Source organism: Enhydra lutris, unplaced genomic scaffold (assembly GCF_002288905.1).
Source record: "Enhydra lutris kenyoni isolate GAN:26980312 unplaced genomic scaffold, ASM228890v2 scaffoldscaffold58, whole genome shotgun sequence".
Taxonomy (NCBI): domain Eukaryota; kingdom Metazoa; phylum Chordata; class Mammalia; order Carnivora; family Mustelidae; genus Enhydra; species Enhydra lutris.
Window position 1 is genome coordinate 5,506,962 of NW_019154142.1, and position 15,351 is coordinate 5,522,312.

Genomic DNA, 15,351 nt, shown 5'->3' on the forward strand with positions numbered 1-15,351 from the left:
TGAGACAAGGAATTGATAATCTATATCCTTCTGAGACCTGTGCCCACAATCGTATCTCACAACTTCCTGTGGGAACACTGTGGGTTACAGACCTCTGTGTTTTGCCAGCACCATTCTCCTTGTCTGGAATGCCCTTCTTGATATCAGCTTCTTGGTCAACTTCTGTTCGTCCTCCAAGGCTAACACACCTCTGCAAAGCCTTCCCAGACCCCTCCTCTCTGCCACCTTTGCTCCTGACTCGGTCTGTCTTGCGTACTCCGTGCTATATAGCTGTAGTAGTCCTTAACTTCCCTTCGAACCTACCTATAGTCTCCACAAGGCTCCTTCTAATCCAATCTTTGGAGTTCCTCTGAATATTTGGCGCAGTCTTGTGTTTCCCCAAGGAGAGGAGTAGTTAGCAGTGGAGAAGGACATAACTCTCCTGTTACAGCTTTCAGGGACTGGGGAAGCATAACTCCCTACCTGCCATTTATCATCCAACGCTTTAAATTATTCATATTGATTTCCAATCCTTACAGATTGCATGCAATCACATGAGCACAGACAGCCTAGCTACTGATGCCAGCCCTGCAAAGAAGCCCTGGTCAGTCTGTCTTGATGACAGGTTTGGCTTAGCGCATCAAATCCGCAACAAGCAATGCCGCCTCTACTCTTTAGGGTAAGTGCCTTTTATAGCGGAAGAACACAAAACACTCCTGCGAGTGGCGAAGGCTTTTTCGGCAACACAAAGTTATGCACGGTCAATAGGTGCTGGGCTTTGCCTCCTGCCATCGTTTCAGACCCCGCTGGCTGTCCTGTAACTGTGAGCACTGCCCTTGCGGGTCACCGGAAGTGGCTGGGGCCATTTTCTCTCCCATTACCTACACTTAGTTGGTAAGTTGGCAACTTCAATTTTCAGCATGATGAGGATGGTCCTCTTGGTGAAGCCAATGATTTCCAGCTAGAATTACAGCGTTCATATTACAAAGAGAATATTAAGAATTAAGAAGAGAAGGAACAGCGGGCATATTGGAAATTCCATACATACTTAGGATGAGTGACCCAAGATGAATGATTCCACTGTTGGATTTTTATGTTTTGTGCCCATGGTAAATCCATGTGTACTTTACATTAAAAAAAGAAAGAAAAGGGAATTCTTGTGAAAACAGTGTGATTTTGTCAAAACTGTGGGAAATATTAATATTCCAGTATTCGGGCCGAAAGTGATCTAAATACACAAATGAATTTAGAGAGTTTTCTATAAAAGGAAAAATAGAAAGTAATGAGACTATTTCACCAAATCCAACAGTACTCACATCCAGACCTGAACTTACAAATATGTGTCTCAGAAAAAAAAAAAGGCAGAAAAGAGTTATTTTTATTGGGGGCACCCTATTCTACAGACTCTCTGTGGAAGCTGTGTGATGAGGTTCTTAGGCAGGACCGCTAACGTCCATTACAGAAGTGCTGGGGACCTTAACAGGTGTCTTGCGCTTTCTTCTCACTGATAGATTTAATCACTTCTGTGATTCACATTCAGGCATGTGAATAACAACTGTCAATGTGAATCCTAGATGATGGGGTTGGGCGGGGGTTGGGTCTACATTTGTGTATGTGCCCAGAGGATCACCATTGATGTCAAACTTTACCAAACAAGAATTCTTAGTTGCAGTCATTGTGGACTTTTTGTAAAAACGAAAGGTTCAAGTAAGAGTTTCAGGATAATGGAAACATTCTTCTATGGCTTCAATGAAGTCTGTATCAGGTGGGCTTGATACACACAGTAGGCACTCAATATATGCTTGCAACATAAATGATTGCACAAGATAAGGAGACTAGGGAGAGACGCTGGTTATGCTGTGATTTAAACCAGGAGGCTAAGGTTTAGGAAATTAGTTCCTCAGCCATTAGAACAGAAGGGAGCCTACCAGCTTTGCTTCTAGCTTGTAGAAAGAATGGAGAGTTTTGACAGTAGACTTTATTTTCTATCATGTTAAAAATGTATGAAAGTAGGTCATAAAAATAATTCCATAGTACCACATGCAAATTGGAGAGCTCAGCTTGGTCCTGTTTTCTTGCTCTGAACTGCCTTTATATTTTACATATTATTTTACACCCTGGAATAATCTCATTTAAAGCATATCCCTGAGTAAAATGAAAACTGGGAAAGCTGTTGAGGGGAGAGATCTTTAAAATTCCTTTTTGCTTTCTGATACTTCAGAGCCATTCGATAAGAGAATCCTGCTCTAAGATTTCAGATGACTTCATGTAAAAAGGTAGTTCTTTACTTCCATTGAAATGCTCACTATTCAAACTCAGCTTTTTAAAGAGCAGACAGGGACAGTTGAATTCTTCAGGGAACAGACGTGACTAGATGATAAGGGCCAACTTTGACTCAAAACCGAAAAATGCTTAATTGAAGACTGGAAATTAAAGAAAATATTTCTGATGGGTAAAGGAAGGATGCTTTGGGTTGTGGATGTACAAGGAGGTTGCCCTGTGACTCAGGACAGGGTCAGGATAAGCCTACCCCTTTCGCAGGTGGATTGCTCGTCTGGAGGCAGGTAAATGACCAGCTGGCATTTCAGTTGATGCTGAGGGAAGACAGAGACCCAGGCCAGAAGTGGTGGTCTTGAAATGAGGCTCAAGAACAGGGAATGTGGGCCCTGGGTTCTCAGGGTTTGGGAGGATGGGGGTAGTTGTGAGATGGCAGGGAGGGCAGGGGGCAGGTGGGTCATGGGGCCCCTACACCAGGCCAGTTTGTGCTCTGAGCCCCTGGGCTGTGGCAGCAACAAGACCGTGTCACTGCTGTGCCCCGTCATTCCTGGCACACTGAGGATGGCAGATAAAACCACAGCTAGTGGTAGCCTTCCTAGACAGGGGGAAAGGGATCTGAGCACAGAGGACCAGAAGACAAGGGCTGCATGCCTTTCCTCCATCCCAAGAACTAGAGGAGGAATCAAGTTCACCTTGTCTCGGAGTCTGGAACGTCTTTACTAAGAGTCAGACCTTTTTTTTTTTTTCTGCAGCCAATGTAAAAGCATTTCTCTGGGAGAGTGTGTGCACTCCGGGTGAAGCTCAGTTGAGAATTAAAATCGGATCCTTTTCAACTTTGAAATGGGGGTAGAAGAGACCAGTTAAGATAGGGGAAGGTGCTGTACAGGAAGGTTATGTCCCCGGAAAGGGGAGGAGAAGAGGAAGGAGGGGCTGTGGGTTTAGGTGCTCATGTCATCTGCCTGACCTCTTCAGCTGGGGGCTGCCCTGAACATCTTCTGTGTGAGGGGGAGGGTGTGGGTGGGGTGGGAGGAGGGTGATAGCTAAAGCGAGTGGGGGAAATCACCTATTTTATCCTGCCTGTCAAAGACTGTTATTTCAGGGGTAGACATGAGAATGGAAGAGGGAACTTGAGAAGGGATCGTGCATAAGTCCAGCTTTTTATTTTTATTTATTTTTATTTTTTAAAGATTTTATTTATTTATTTGACAGAGATCACAAGTAGGCAGAGAGGCAGGCAGAGAGAGAGGGGGAAGCAGGCTCCCTGCTGAGCAGAGAACCCGATGCGGGGCTTGATCCCAGGACCCTGGGATCATGAGGAAAGCAGCGGCTTTAACCCATTGAGCCACCCAGGTGCCCCAGTCCATCTTTTTAGTCTCTTCTTTAGTTCTCTGGTAGGTGGCACCATTTGGTTTCGAGGCATAAATTCTCAGCATGAGACAGAAGAATGTTTGATAGATGACACATGGTTAGGCAACAACCGTGTCTTGGGTGGGAAAGCTGGGACTTCCGGGTGCCATGAGCATTTCACGAGGAATGACCGAGATCCAGAGCCAAACCTTTTCAACTTGTAGGAGTTTAATTAACACAGCCGGAGCTCTGGTGTCGATGAATGAGGAATCAGAAAATCATATACCCAAGGATCCTTTTAGATAATTTTTTCCCTAATCACCACCCCCCACCCCATGAAATTTTAATGGCATAGATAAATTGTATATCTGTTTATGTAATGTATGTATCTGTGCCTTCAATGTAAAAAGGGGAAGTTTTCTTGGCGCCCAAGAATGGGTTTTTGCCCCCTTAGGGGTGATATCATCCCTGTTGAGAATATATGTTTTAGATGAAATTTGGCATTTCATGAAATGTTATTTAACAAAACTAATAATTATAACATGTTTTTATCCACTATTCAGTGTTATTTATGCTCCAAAAAACCTATTCCCCCCCTCTAGTAGCTGCCAGTTTACAGATCTAATCATAATCATCTCAATAATTAGATAACAGATAACCTAATTATCTATTAGCGCTTGTAATAGATCACCATTTGGCCAGATTCTCTGGGCCGTGCAGGGTTGAAGAATGGGTTACTGAAACTCCTGGGGACACCTTTGTCCAGTTGTGTCACTTTTTCCCATCCTTATGCCTCAGTGGTCATAGTTAGAAACCTTCCCTGTATCTGATTAGAAACCTATCCTGTATCAACTTTGTTGAGTTATAATTCACATACCATATAGTTCGCTCCTTTGAGACATACATTTCAATGGTTTCCGGTCACTACAGTCAAATATAGAACATTTTCATCACCCAAAAAGAGGAATTCATAAACCCAGAGCAGTCCCAATTTCTCTCCAACCCCATTCCCACTTTTCACTCCTTGTCCTAGGTAACCACTAATCTACTTTCTGTCTGTAGATTGGCTTTTTCTGGACATTTCATATAAATGGAAGCATACAACATGTGGCCTTTTGTGACTGGCTTTTTTCACTTAACATCAAGGTTCGATCTTGTAACATGTATCATTACTTCATTCCTTTTAATGGCTGAATAATATTCCATTATATGGATATACCACATTTTATTTATTCACTCATCAGTTGATGGCTTTTTGGGTTGTTTCCACTTATGGGCTCTTGTGATAATGTTGCAGTGAACATTCATGTACAGGTTTTTGTGTGGACATATGTTTTTACTTCTCTTGGATGTATTTTTCCTTTTTCCTTTGGTAACAGAGCTCGTGAGTTTTGTGGTGCCTTGCCGAAGACCGCATTCCCTAGCCTTCCTTGAAGCTCTAAGTGGCCATATGATTAGCTTTGAGCAGTGAGATACGAGTGAATGTGGTGTGAGCAACGTCTAAGCCACGCCCTAAGAGGAAAGGATGTGACCTTCATTCCCCTCCTACTTTTCCCTGCTGCCTGGAATGCAGATGTGGTGGCAGGGAGTGGAACAACACTCTTTGATCATGAGATAGGAGCCTTATGAGGTACATTTCTTGCTTCATGGAATAAATGTAAAGTAGAACATTCCTATAAAGTAGAATTTTCTACAGTGAATTCTCTTTCAAGTTAAATAAGAACAGAAAATGATTTTCTTACAGACTAAATACATTTTTGCTATAACTAATAGTTTTGGTTATTTCATTATTTTCCTATAGTTATTTGTTCAGAAATCTTTCTTCATTAAGACTTGTGAGCTTCAGTTCAAGGGTTATATTTTATTTATCTATTTGTCTCTGGTGTCTAGTATAATGCCTTAAACATATTAAAGTGCTTTTTGAAAAGTATTTATTTATTTGAGAGAGAGAGTGAGCAAGAGAGAGAGTGAGCAAGAGAGAGAGCACAAGCTGGAGAAGGGATAGAAGGAGAGGGAGAAGCAGACTCCCTGATGAGCAGGGGGCTTGACATGGGGCTCGATTCCAGGACCCTGGGATCATGACCTGAGCCAAAAGCAGATGCTTAACTGACTGAGCCACCCAAGTGCCCCTTAAAACGCTTTATAAATATTTATTTATATACACAAATAGGACAGTGAAACATAGCCTGCCCCATGCCATGTTGGATACTATACTATGTATTCTGGGAATTCCAGACCCTACCTAATTTTCTAGTTTTCTCTCACTTGGAGCAACATTTTATAGATCTGTCTGTCAGCCCTCATCTCATTGCACAGCACATGGGATTCAGAAATAAGCAGAATATTACATTGCATGTTAGCTAAGTTGAATTTAAATAAAAACTTGAAGAAGTACCATTTGAATAAATGAAAGTAAGAATTACAGACCCTGATTCAGTGAACACTGTTTATTATTTTCCAATTTAGTATACTTACGTCTTAAATGTATTTTATTTAGTAAAAGTAACATAAATTAACTCCAAAACGACAAATTTCAATATTTGCATGTTATTTAGGGTATCGTACAAAATAGTTCCTCACTATATGATGATGAACTTAAATATGTATGTGTGTCCTTATGGTGTCTCTGGTAGAGAACACTTGTACGTGTGTAGAGAATTTCTGGAAGGATACACAAAAAATTGCTAAGTGTGATTATCTCTAGAAATTAGTGGCCAAAATTTCTAGGGCTAGAAAACTTCATCTTTTCATTCTATTTCTTTGAATGCTTTCTATGAGTATTGCTATTTTTTCATTGTAAAAATTAGTTTAAATTGAAAACATACCAATATACAATAAAGTGCCTTACTAAAAAAAAATTAGTTACAGAAGTGTATGTGCTTAATTTAATTCTTAAATTTTTTTTAAGTCTTGATTAAAACACATGGTTTAGAGTGGAGAATGTTTCCTTGAAAACTATTTAGAAAATTCAGAGAAAGAAATTATTCATATTTCTCTACTCTAGAAAGTTTACATACAAATTATATCTAATGAGGACTTTCTTTATTTTTTATTTTTTTTAAAGATTTTATTTATTTATTTGACAGACAGAGATCACAAGTAGGCAGAGAGGCAGGCAGAGAGAGAGGAAGGGAAGCAGGCTCCCTGCTGAGCAGAGAGCCCAATGTGGGACTCGATTCCAGGACCCTGGGATCATGACCTGAGCCAAAGGCAGTGGCTTAACCCACTGAGCCACCCAGGCGCCCCAAATGAGGACTTTCTTGATACAGTGTTTTCTTAGTAAAGTTACAAAACTGCCATTTTCCATGAGATGACCCATAAAACACTGCTTTGCTCATCTAAGTTTCAACATATTCAATTAAGTGAAAAATTCCTTGGGGCAGGTGAATTTGGCAACATTCTGATCTATACAGGAAGAAATCTGTCTACTAAATAATGTTTTGTCATTCTTATTCAATTCTTGGACATACAGTGCATGGCAGGTTTATAAGTTAGCTGTTGCTGTATAACAAATCACTCTAAATTTCAGTAGCTTAAAACCATTATTTATTATGGCTTATATGTTTCCAAATCAGCTGGGCTTCTGTTGATTGAGGTTGGGCTCAGCTGGGAGACTTTACGTCAAGGTGAGGTGGCCAAGAGCAGTTCTGTTTTTCATAGAAGGCTGGTGGTGTCAGACTGGGGTACCTCTACGTTTCATGTCTTGTATTTTCCTGAGACAGCAAGTTTTCATCATGAGCATTATACGAGAGAGTGGACAGAAGTTCTTAGAGGCTAGGTCAGGACTGGTATACTGTCACTTCCTTCCAAAAAAGAAATCACATGGTCAAGCCAAAAAATCAAGGGGCAGGAAGGGACACCCTGCCCATGATGAGCGGAGCATGGCAGTGGTATGGATGAAGGGTGAAGAATTAGAGCCAGCAAGTCAGTCTGCCACACCTAATTAGATGATGGAAAAATTGGGGGGACACTAGGATAGAGATTACAATGGGCTGAGCTGGGTGGGTTTGATAAGAGATAAAAATTAGGAAACAGTATCTTTCGGGTAAAGGGAATGGTAGTGTTTGTGAGAGGAGTGCTAAATCTTCTAGCCAAAAGGTTAGAGAGAATTACAGGTAACAGACAGCAGAGGGTTAACGTGCCATGGGTCCAGTGAGGGGAAAAGCAGTGGAGTAGAAGTGAAGAGAAAACAAGGCAAATAAAAGTATAGTCAGAATATCTAGGGGGAGGACCTCTGTGCTGAAGACTTATTTTAGTCAACTAAAGGCAGGTAAATAATTGTTAGCCAGTGAGCTTGTATGTTTCCATATTATGAAATATCTGAGACAGTAAAGTCTAAGAGAATGAAGCATTTCTGCATGGGGTTCAAGTTCGGTCGATGTATAACAGATACTCTGGGAGATTTTGGTATCTTAAATCACATCTAAATATAGTATTTTGGGCAAAGAAGCTGTAATCACCATTTAAAAAAATAATCCTCTTTCATTTAATTTCATGTTTTTCATCCAAACTGATGCTTTAATCAAAGTGATGAATATAACTCCACCAAATACATCTGAGTAATATGACAGAGTAAATTAAAAATGTGTTAATTATATGAGTGTTCTGCATGATATGTTACATACTGCGTTAGTAGGTACAGCTAATTCAAAATTTCTTCCTCCTGTTGATGTGACTTTAAGTGAGGTATCTCCTCTATTTCTTGAGTAGAACCACACACAGTTGCCTTTTCTTTAGCTGTACTATTTTATTTTATTTTCTGTTTAGCATTATTATCATCAAACATACCTTATTTATTCAGCTCTTTGATGTATGAGGTCAGTTAAGGTAAACCCATAGGTAGTTGCCTGTAGGACATCTTCTGACATGTGAAATGTCCTCATAAGGCAGGGCTGATTTCCTCTATTATTGTTCTAATTGCTGCTTTCATTTTTATTTTTTTAATTTAATTTTTTCCCCAGTGTTCCAAAATTCCTTGTTTATGCACCACACCCAGTGCTCCATGCAATATGTGCCCTCCACGATACCCACCACCAGGAAGCTGTACTATTTTAAAACGCATTCCATTTCTAAGGAAACAACTATTGTCTTTAAGTCAGGCCTCATGCATCGTGGCCATTAGAATGGAGACAAATTACCTCATTAGCAAACTGCACCTCTCCCTAAGGGAACCGATCCCGGCGCTTATATGTTTGACGTCTTCTGAGAAAGCCTCTTAAGATCACTGGATCGTCTTGTTTCGTTGCTGCTATGATTCACATCTTTGTAAAAAATTAATTTGACATGCCTCTGCATGTTTGAACATGTGCTTTGCTGGTCTGCATTTAGCAGATGATGTCTCTGCTTGCTTGATACCCAGAAGCTCTTAGCGCTAATGTTTTTTGTGATAGAAGAAGGTTTATTGACTGTGTGCAGTTAGCCATGTGTTAAAACAGGAGAAAGCTTGATAAGAGTAAGAAAATTGGCCTGAGAATCGTCTTGTCAATCCAACACTTTTGCTTCGTATTGTTTCTACTGATTTCCATCCTCTTTCTTTCTAGGCTGGGGAGTGACGATACACAGTTTGAGGTTAGCTTGGCCAACAGTGGATGCGAAGTCCATCGTTTCGATCCTAGCGTGAAGTCGGCTCATCTTCTGAAGAGTCGGCGCCTCTGGTATCACCGCTTGTCCATCGACTGGCGGGACCCACACCCAGCTGTGGTGGCCCAAAACCCGCATAGCAACACCAGAAAGCTGGGCACCATTTTGAATGAATTTGGGCATCACAAGGTGAGAGTTTTCATTTGATTGCATAATGAAATTAACTGAACAGACTCATGAACTTGGAAAAAAAAATGCAAACCCAGAATTGGACAGTCGAGGATCCAGTTTCAAACTTCGTGATGATCACCCGTCATTATTTATAGAGTCAGCTCGGTAGACATAAAGCTTTGGCAAAGATCGAGGTCTTTAAGTTGATTTGTAGATTGCGGTTGCTGTTGGGTAGTGCTAGGGTTTTGGCTAAGACTGGGCAAGGAAGTGAGAAGCCTACTTCTGGCAGGGGCTCAAAAGTCCCATTTTCATTTGGCAATCGACTTAAAATGTTCAGATGGAGGAAACTACTTATGCCGGTCCCAAATACAAAGTACTCTGGGCCAGGTTTTTGTTTGATAAGAGATCGCCCACATATCGTGTTTCTCACTGCTGTAGCAACTGTCTTGAGTCTCCAGGCTCTGGAAGACCAGAACATACGTTATGTCTGATTAAAATGAACTTTGTAAAATGGAATGGACATTCTGTGTGTTGCAACGGATAAAATTATGTCAAAAGATGTCAGATCTCTGCAAGTGTCTTCTTGTGAATGGATAGCAAAAAGAAACTCAGTTCTTTGAACCGTGTTCCTTGAAAGCAAAATTTTTGGTGTAGACCCGAGGCAATTGCACTCTGTAGGCAAATACTAGATAGTTCTCCTGAGTGTACTTGGCCTGTGTTGGTTTGCCAGCCCTTCCCGGGCTTGGCCTATTTTACCTTCCTGTTCTCAGCCAGAGATGACATGTGATTTAGAACATGCCAGAATGGGTGTTTCTGAAAAACAGCGTACGTGGAATTCAATTTTAAACTTGAGTTGCCTGCCTGATCTTTAATACAAGGGCTTTTCCTCTGTTGTTTTTTTTTTCTTCTCCTCCTCCTCCTCTTGCTCCTCGTCCATTTTTTTTTTTTTTTAAGTCCCTTTAACTGGACAGCAGGAGCTTTTTCAAGAACCACTTCAAAGAATTTGCTGCTCTTCTAACATGTGATTAACTACTGATTTCTATTTTGCTTTGCCATTGACAGTAACTAGTATTTAATAATTAGGAGACTTAATGCAACATACACAGGATTTGGGGGGGTAAAATCTCCAGACAGAAACTGAAGTGGGAGCATTTTTCAGAACTTTATTTTATTTTTGCCACTTGTTACCTTCAGAGATCTGTGTTTTTTGTTTTTTTATTTTTTTATTTTATTTATTTTTTTTTTCTTAAACTGAAAATTACAGGCTTGATTCTCTAATATGTCAACTCTTGGTGATTCAGACAGCTAGCTACAGACTCTTTGTGTTCATTTGGGACTCCTGTTGCTCCTCCTTAAGGCTCTTTATTCCCTGGCCCTATCTGCCCTCACTCTTCAAAGAATAGACTTTGTCGAGACTGCTTTTCTGGAGAATATTTCAGCAAAAGATTTGGTAAATGTGAGGATAAAATAAGGCTTTGAAGAATGACCTGTGGATAAAATGTATCCAAGCCACATTTCCTATAAAAATGTGTTTTCAGATAATCAGGTATGCACCGGAATTGTGTTTGTTTAACTCCGTAGGAGCCACAGTGGGCAAAGTTTTATGTTGAGGATGAAGCATGAGATCTTTTAATGGGATCTTCTTTTATGCTGCTCCCGGGACAGCAGAAATATTTACAGTAGTACCTAAAAAGGATAAATGTTTTAAAGGATGTTTTTAATATTCCTAAGGCTACTTATTTTTATTAAAAACATTAGTAATGACACCTAAAATTGGTTGAGATGGTAAATGTTATGTTATGTATATTTTACCACAAAAAAAAAAAAAAAAAAAAAGAACACGAAAGTGATCTGGGCCAGAATTGCCAAGTATATATTTGCTGCTTTAAAAATGATCCCGGTGAGTGGGGGGGGGCGCCTGGGTGGCTCAGTGGGTTAAGGCTTCTGCCTTCGGCTTGGGTCATGGTCCCAGGGTCTTGGGATGGAGCCCCGCATCAGGTTCCCTGCTCAGCAGGGGGCCTGCTTCCTCCTTTCTCTCTCTGCCTACTTGTGGTCTCTGTCTCTCAAATAAACAAAATCTTTAAAAAAAAAAAAAAAATGATCCCGGAGTCATGGGATCGAGCCCTGAGTCGGGCTCTCTGCTCAGCAGGGAGCCTGCTTCTTCCTCTCTCTCTCTGCCTGCCACTCTGCCTACTTGTGATGTCTGTCAAATAAATAAATAAATAAATCTTTAAAAAAAAAATTCCATATGGAGGATTTTGAAAGATTCTGATATTCTTTCCTAGGTGGCTTTTTGGTTTTTTTTTTGTTTGTTTGGCAAATGCTTTAAAACAAAACAGCGAAAATGAAACCCATCAACGAGCGATTGCTTCCATTAGGAACAGGCCTCTAGAAGCTATGTGGTGCCAGATAAAAGGAAACTTCATTTCTGGCCTGCAGAAAGCAAGGTCTGTTTTCATTTTCCTGCATGTGTACAGACACTGGTAAACAGGAGGTAGCCCTGGCGGGGAAAAGCAAGTAGAAAACTCTCACACAAGAGTCTGTCTGTCCTTGAGTCTTGCCTTCTTCACTCATTTCTTCTGCTACCGACTTTAGAAACCAGAAGGGTTTTTTTTTTTTTTTTCACCTGTTTAAATAAACTTTTTTTTTTTATTTTATTTTTTATAAACATATAATATATTTTTATCCCCAGGGGTACAGGTCTGTGAATCGCCAGGTAACCAGAAGGGTTTTTGTTGTGTTATTTTCACCTCATGATGTAAAACTGTTTCATATAGTCAGGAGGTGTTCTCTAGGGGAAGCGGGGATTTTTCTTCTTCTCTTTTTTCATCCCTAGATTCCAGCCACTCAGGCCAAAAGGAAAAGCCAGACTCTGAGAGGGTGACAGAAAGACGCATAGGGCTTTTGTTCTGCTTTGAAAACTTTTGGGTAATTTTAGTTGCCAGCTGTAAATCAAAAACATTTCTAAAGCATTAGGTGAGAGCAGCAGCCCCAGCAGCAGCAGCAGCAGCGAAAGTGGGAGAACCGGAAGCCAGTCTGGCAGGGAATCCTATCACCTGGGTCGAGCAATATTAATGATCAGCTGTCTTCTCCTTGCTGATGTGCTTGTTGCTGTAACGATGCTTAAGAATTTTTCCAGAACAGGACTGGGTGTATCGAGTCTGAAATTTCCGCTCATATTAATCACGATGTGTGCTTTTTCCCCCTAAAGCCTTTATTACACAGAGTACCCTAAATGATCCAGGCTGATTGAGAAATTACTACTTTCCGTCTTAACCGTGCCATTGATCGTAGGAGTAACAGTACTGCCTTAGAGGTTACCTCTGGAAGCTCGGTGATTGACTGACGTTTGAAGCACCCATTCTCACGTTAGTTAGTTGTTGTTTATTATTATTATTATTTTCATTAGTATTTGGCACTGATTGGGTCATTTAATTGCTCTGGTGCCCCGTTTGATTGCCAGTGTAATAGGGACCACGATCCTTCCCAAATGGATTGTTTTTGAGAATTCGAGCAGAGAACGCAGTGTGACTTAAAAATAATTGTAAACTCGGGGGCGCCTAGGTGGCTCAGTGGGTTAAAGCCTCTGCCTTTGGCTCAGGTCATGATCTCAGGGTCCTGGGATCAGCCTCCAGTCAGGCTCTCTGCTTGGCAGGGAGCCTGCTTCCCGCCCAACCCCACCCCCCACCTACTTGTGATCTCTGTCAAATAAATAAATAAAATCTTTTAAAAAAAGATTTTAAACTCAAAGAGTTTTAATTAACAGTTTCAGTAAGTCTTAACAAAATTTTATAGAGAACCTTTCTTTTTTCTTTCTCTTTGTTTTCTCGGAAAATATATCAGATTCCCCAGGAAACTGATAACCGCACCTAATTCAACTCAAGAGTTTTTTTTTTTTTTTTTAAGATTTTTTAATTTATTCATTTGACAGATAGAGATCACAAGTAGGTAGAGAGATAGGCAGAGAGAGAGGAGGAAGCAGGCTCCCCGCTGAGCAGAGAGCCCGATGCAGGGCTCGATCCCAGGACCCTGGGATCATGACCCGAGCCGAAGGCAGAGGCTTTAACCCACTGAGCCACCCAGGCGCCCCAACTCAAGAGTTTTTAATGAAAGCTTTGTGCGGAAACTGAAGGGCAATTGGTTCTTCAGATGGGGTCGTAGACAATTGTGACTGTTTGCTGCCCCGGGCCCCGAACAGCTTTGCTGGCGATCGTGTAGAAAGTAAACACTGTGCTGTAGAGAAATTAAATAAACTGCTGAGAATTAATACGGAGTAGAAGCGGAGCGCGGGACCTGGAGCCGCGGGTGGGATGGCTGCGTGGGGGCGGGTCCCCCACTCCTCCACCCCCACGGGGGCGGGCTGTCCCCCACTACCCTCGCTGGAGGGGCGGGGCCTGAGTCCCTGGGCCTGGAGCTCTACAGCCATCACCAGACCTCAGGTCTGTCGTGGGGTAAGCGCTGTGCTGGAGAGAAGGGGCGCTTTGAAATTGAGCCACAAAAACGTTCCTTTTCCTTTTGCTTATTACTTGAGCAAGTTATAAACAAGATGTTGATAGCGCCCTAGAGTGAAAGGCTTCTTGGGAAGAATACTCAGGCTTTGCTGGTGGAAATGGAAAATGGTAGACTCAGGAAGAAAATTTCTCCGCATGTGTATATTTCATTCCTGGAAATTTCCTTTGCCTTAAATTCTCCTTTGTTTGCTGTTAGTTCTGCTGTACCAGTTTTTTTGTTTTGTTCTGATAAATATTTATATGAAATATCATTCTAGATTCCTCTATTTTCTTTATTATTACTTATTACTTTAAAATATAGTTTTAGTTCATATCCTTTGTGTTCTCCTTCTCTTACAAATCTCACTTTTTGGTTTGTATTTGGCATGGGTGTACATTTTCCCTTAATACTTTCCTTTAAGTCAACTTTAAACTGACTCACCTTTCTTAGAATTATCTGGAGAAGTAGTACCCATGGACTCAAGAGTAAACTTGAGTAACTTATGTTTTCTAATAAATGTTAAAAGTACCTAACAAACAGAAGATTTTGAAATGCTTATTTGTAGCGCCTAAATTATATTTCATGTCATTTTGGCTCATATTTAATGTATAGGTGAATCACCTGGGGAATCTAATTAAAATGCAGAAGTTGATTCTGAAGTTCTGGGGTGTGTCCTGAGATGCGGCATTCGTGGCATGCTCTCAGGCTCTGGTGAGACTGCTGCTTGGGGAACTATACCTTGAATAGCAAGACCTATACGGTAGTCTGAGAAACACAGGAGCAGAGGGTGTTTACTAGTAATTGGTGTCTTCCGAGAGGCCTGGCACTGGACCACTTTATTTTATTTTATTTCATTTTATTTTATATTTTATTTTATTATTTATTTCAGTGAGAGAGAGTGAGCACAGGGGGGAGGAGGAAGGATGAGGAAGAATGAGAGTGGAAGAAGAAGAATGAGAGTGAGAAAACCAAGCAGACTCCCCGTTGAGCTGGGAGCCAGGCACTGGGCTCCCTTCCCGGACACAGTGATGAGACCCCAGCCAAAACCAAGAGTCTGCCGCTCAACTGACTGGGCCACCCGGACACCCCTGGACCACCTTGTGTTCCGACGTCCGCCACCCTCAGCCCGAGTCCCTGCCAAGGGTGGTATGAGGCACTGATGATGTCCTATGCTTCAGATCATTTTTCCATTTCTGTGCCAGCCTCTACCAGATTTTGGTTTCAAACTTGCTTGTTTCTTGGAACAAAGTTTTTTCCTCGCGAGGGACATTCCTTTATAAAAATGTCTCCCAGGGCACTTGGGTGGCTCAGTGGGTTGGGGCCTCTGCTTTCGGCTTGGGTCATGATCTCAGGGTCTTGGGATCGAGCCCCGAATCAGGCTCTCTGCTCAGTGGGAAGTCTGCTTCTCCCCTCTCTCTCTGCCTGTTTCTCTGCCTAATTGTGATCTCTTTCTGTTGAGTAAATAGATAAAATCTTAAAAAAAAAAAAAAAGTCTCCCAGTGGTCT

The 15,351-nt window shown here is 41.4% G+C and overlaps 1 protein-coding gene across 1 annotated transcript in view; it reads left to right on the forward strand.

The window, feature by feature from the left end:
* Positions 1-292: 292 nt before the first annotated feature.
* LOC111158328 (methyltransferase like 24) overlaps positions 293-15,351 on the forward strand; it is a 55,877-nt gene continuing 40,818 nt past the window's right edge. The window contains exons 1-2 of the mRNA XM_022520304.1: positions 293-658; positions 9,144-9,372. Coding sequence (XP_022376012.1) covers positions 534-658; positions 9,144-9,372 — 354 coding nt within the window. The 5' untranslated portion in view covers positions 293-533. The remainder of the gene's footprint in view (positions 659-9,143; positions 9,373-15,351) is intronic.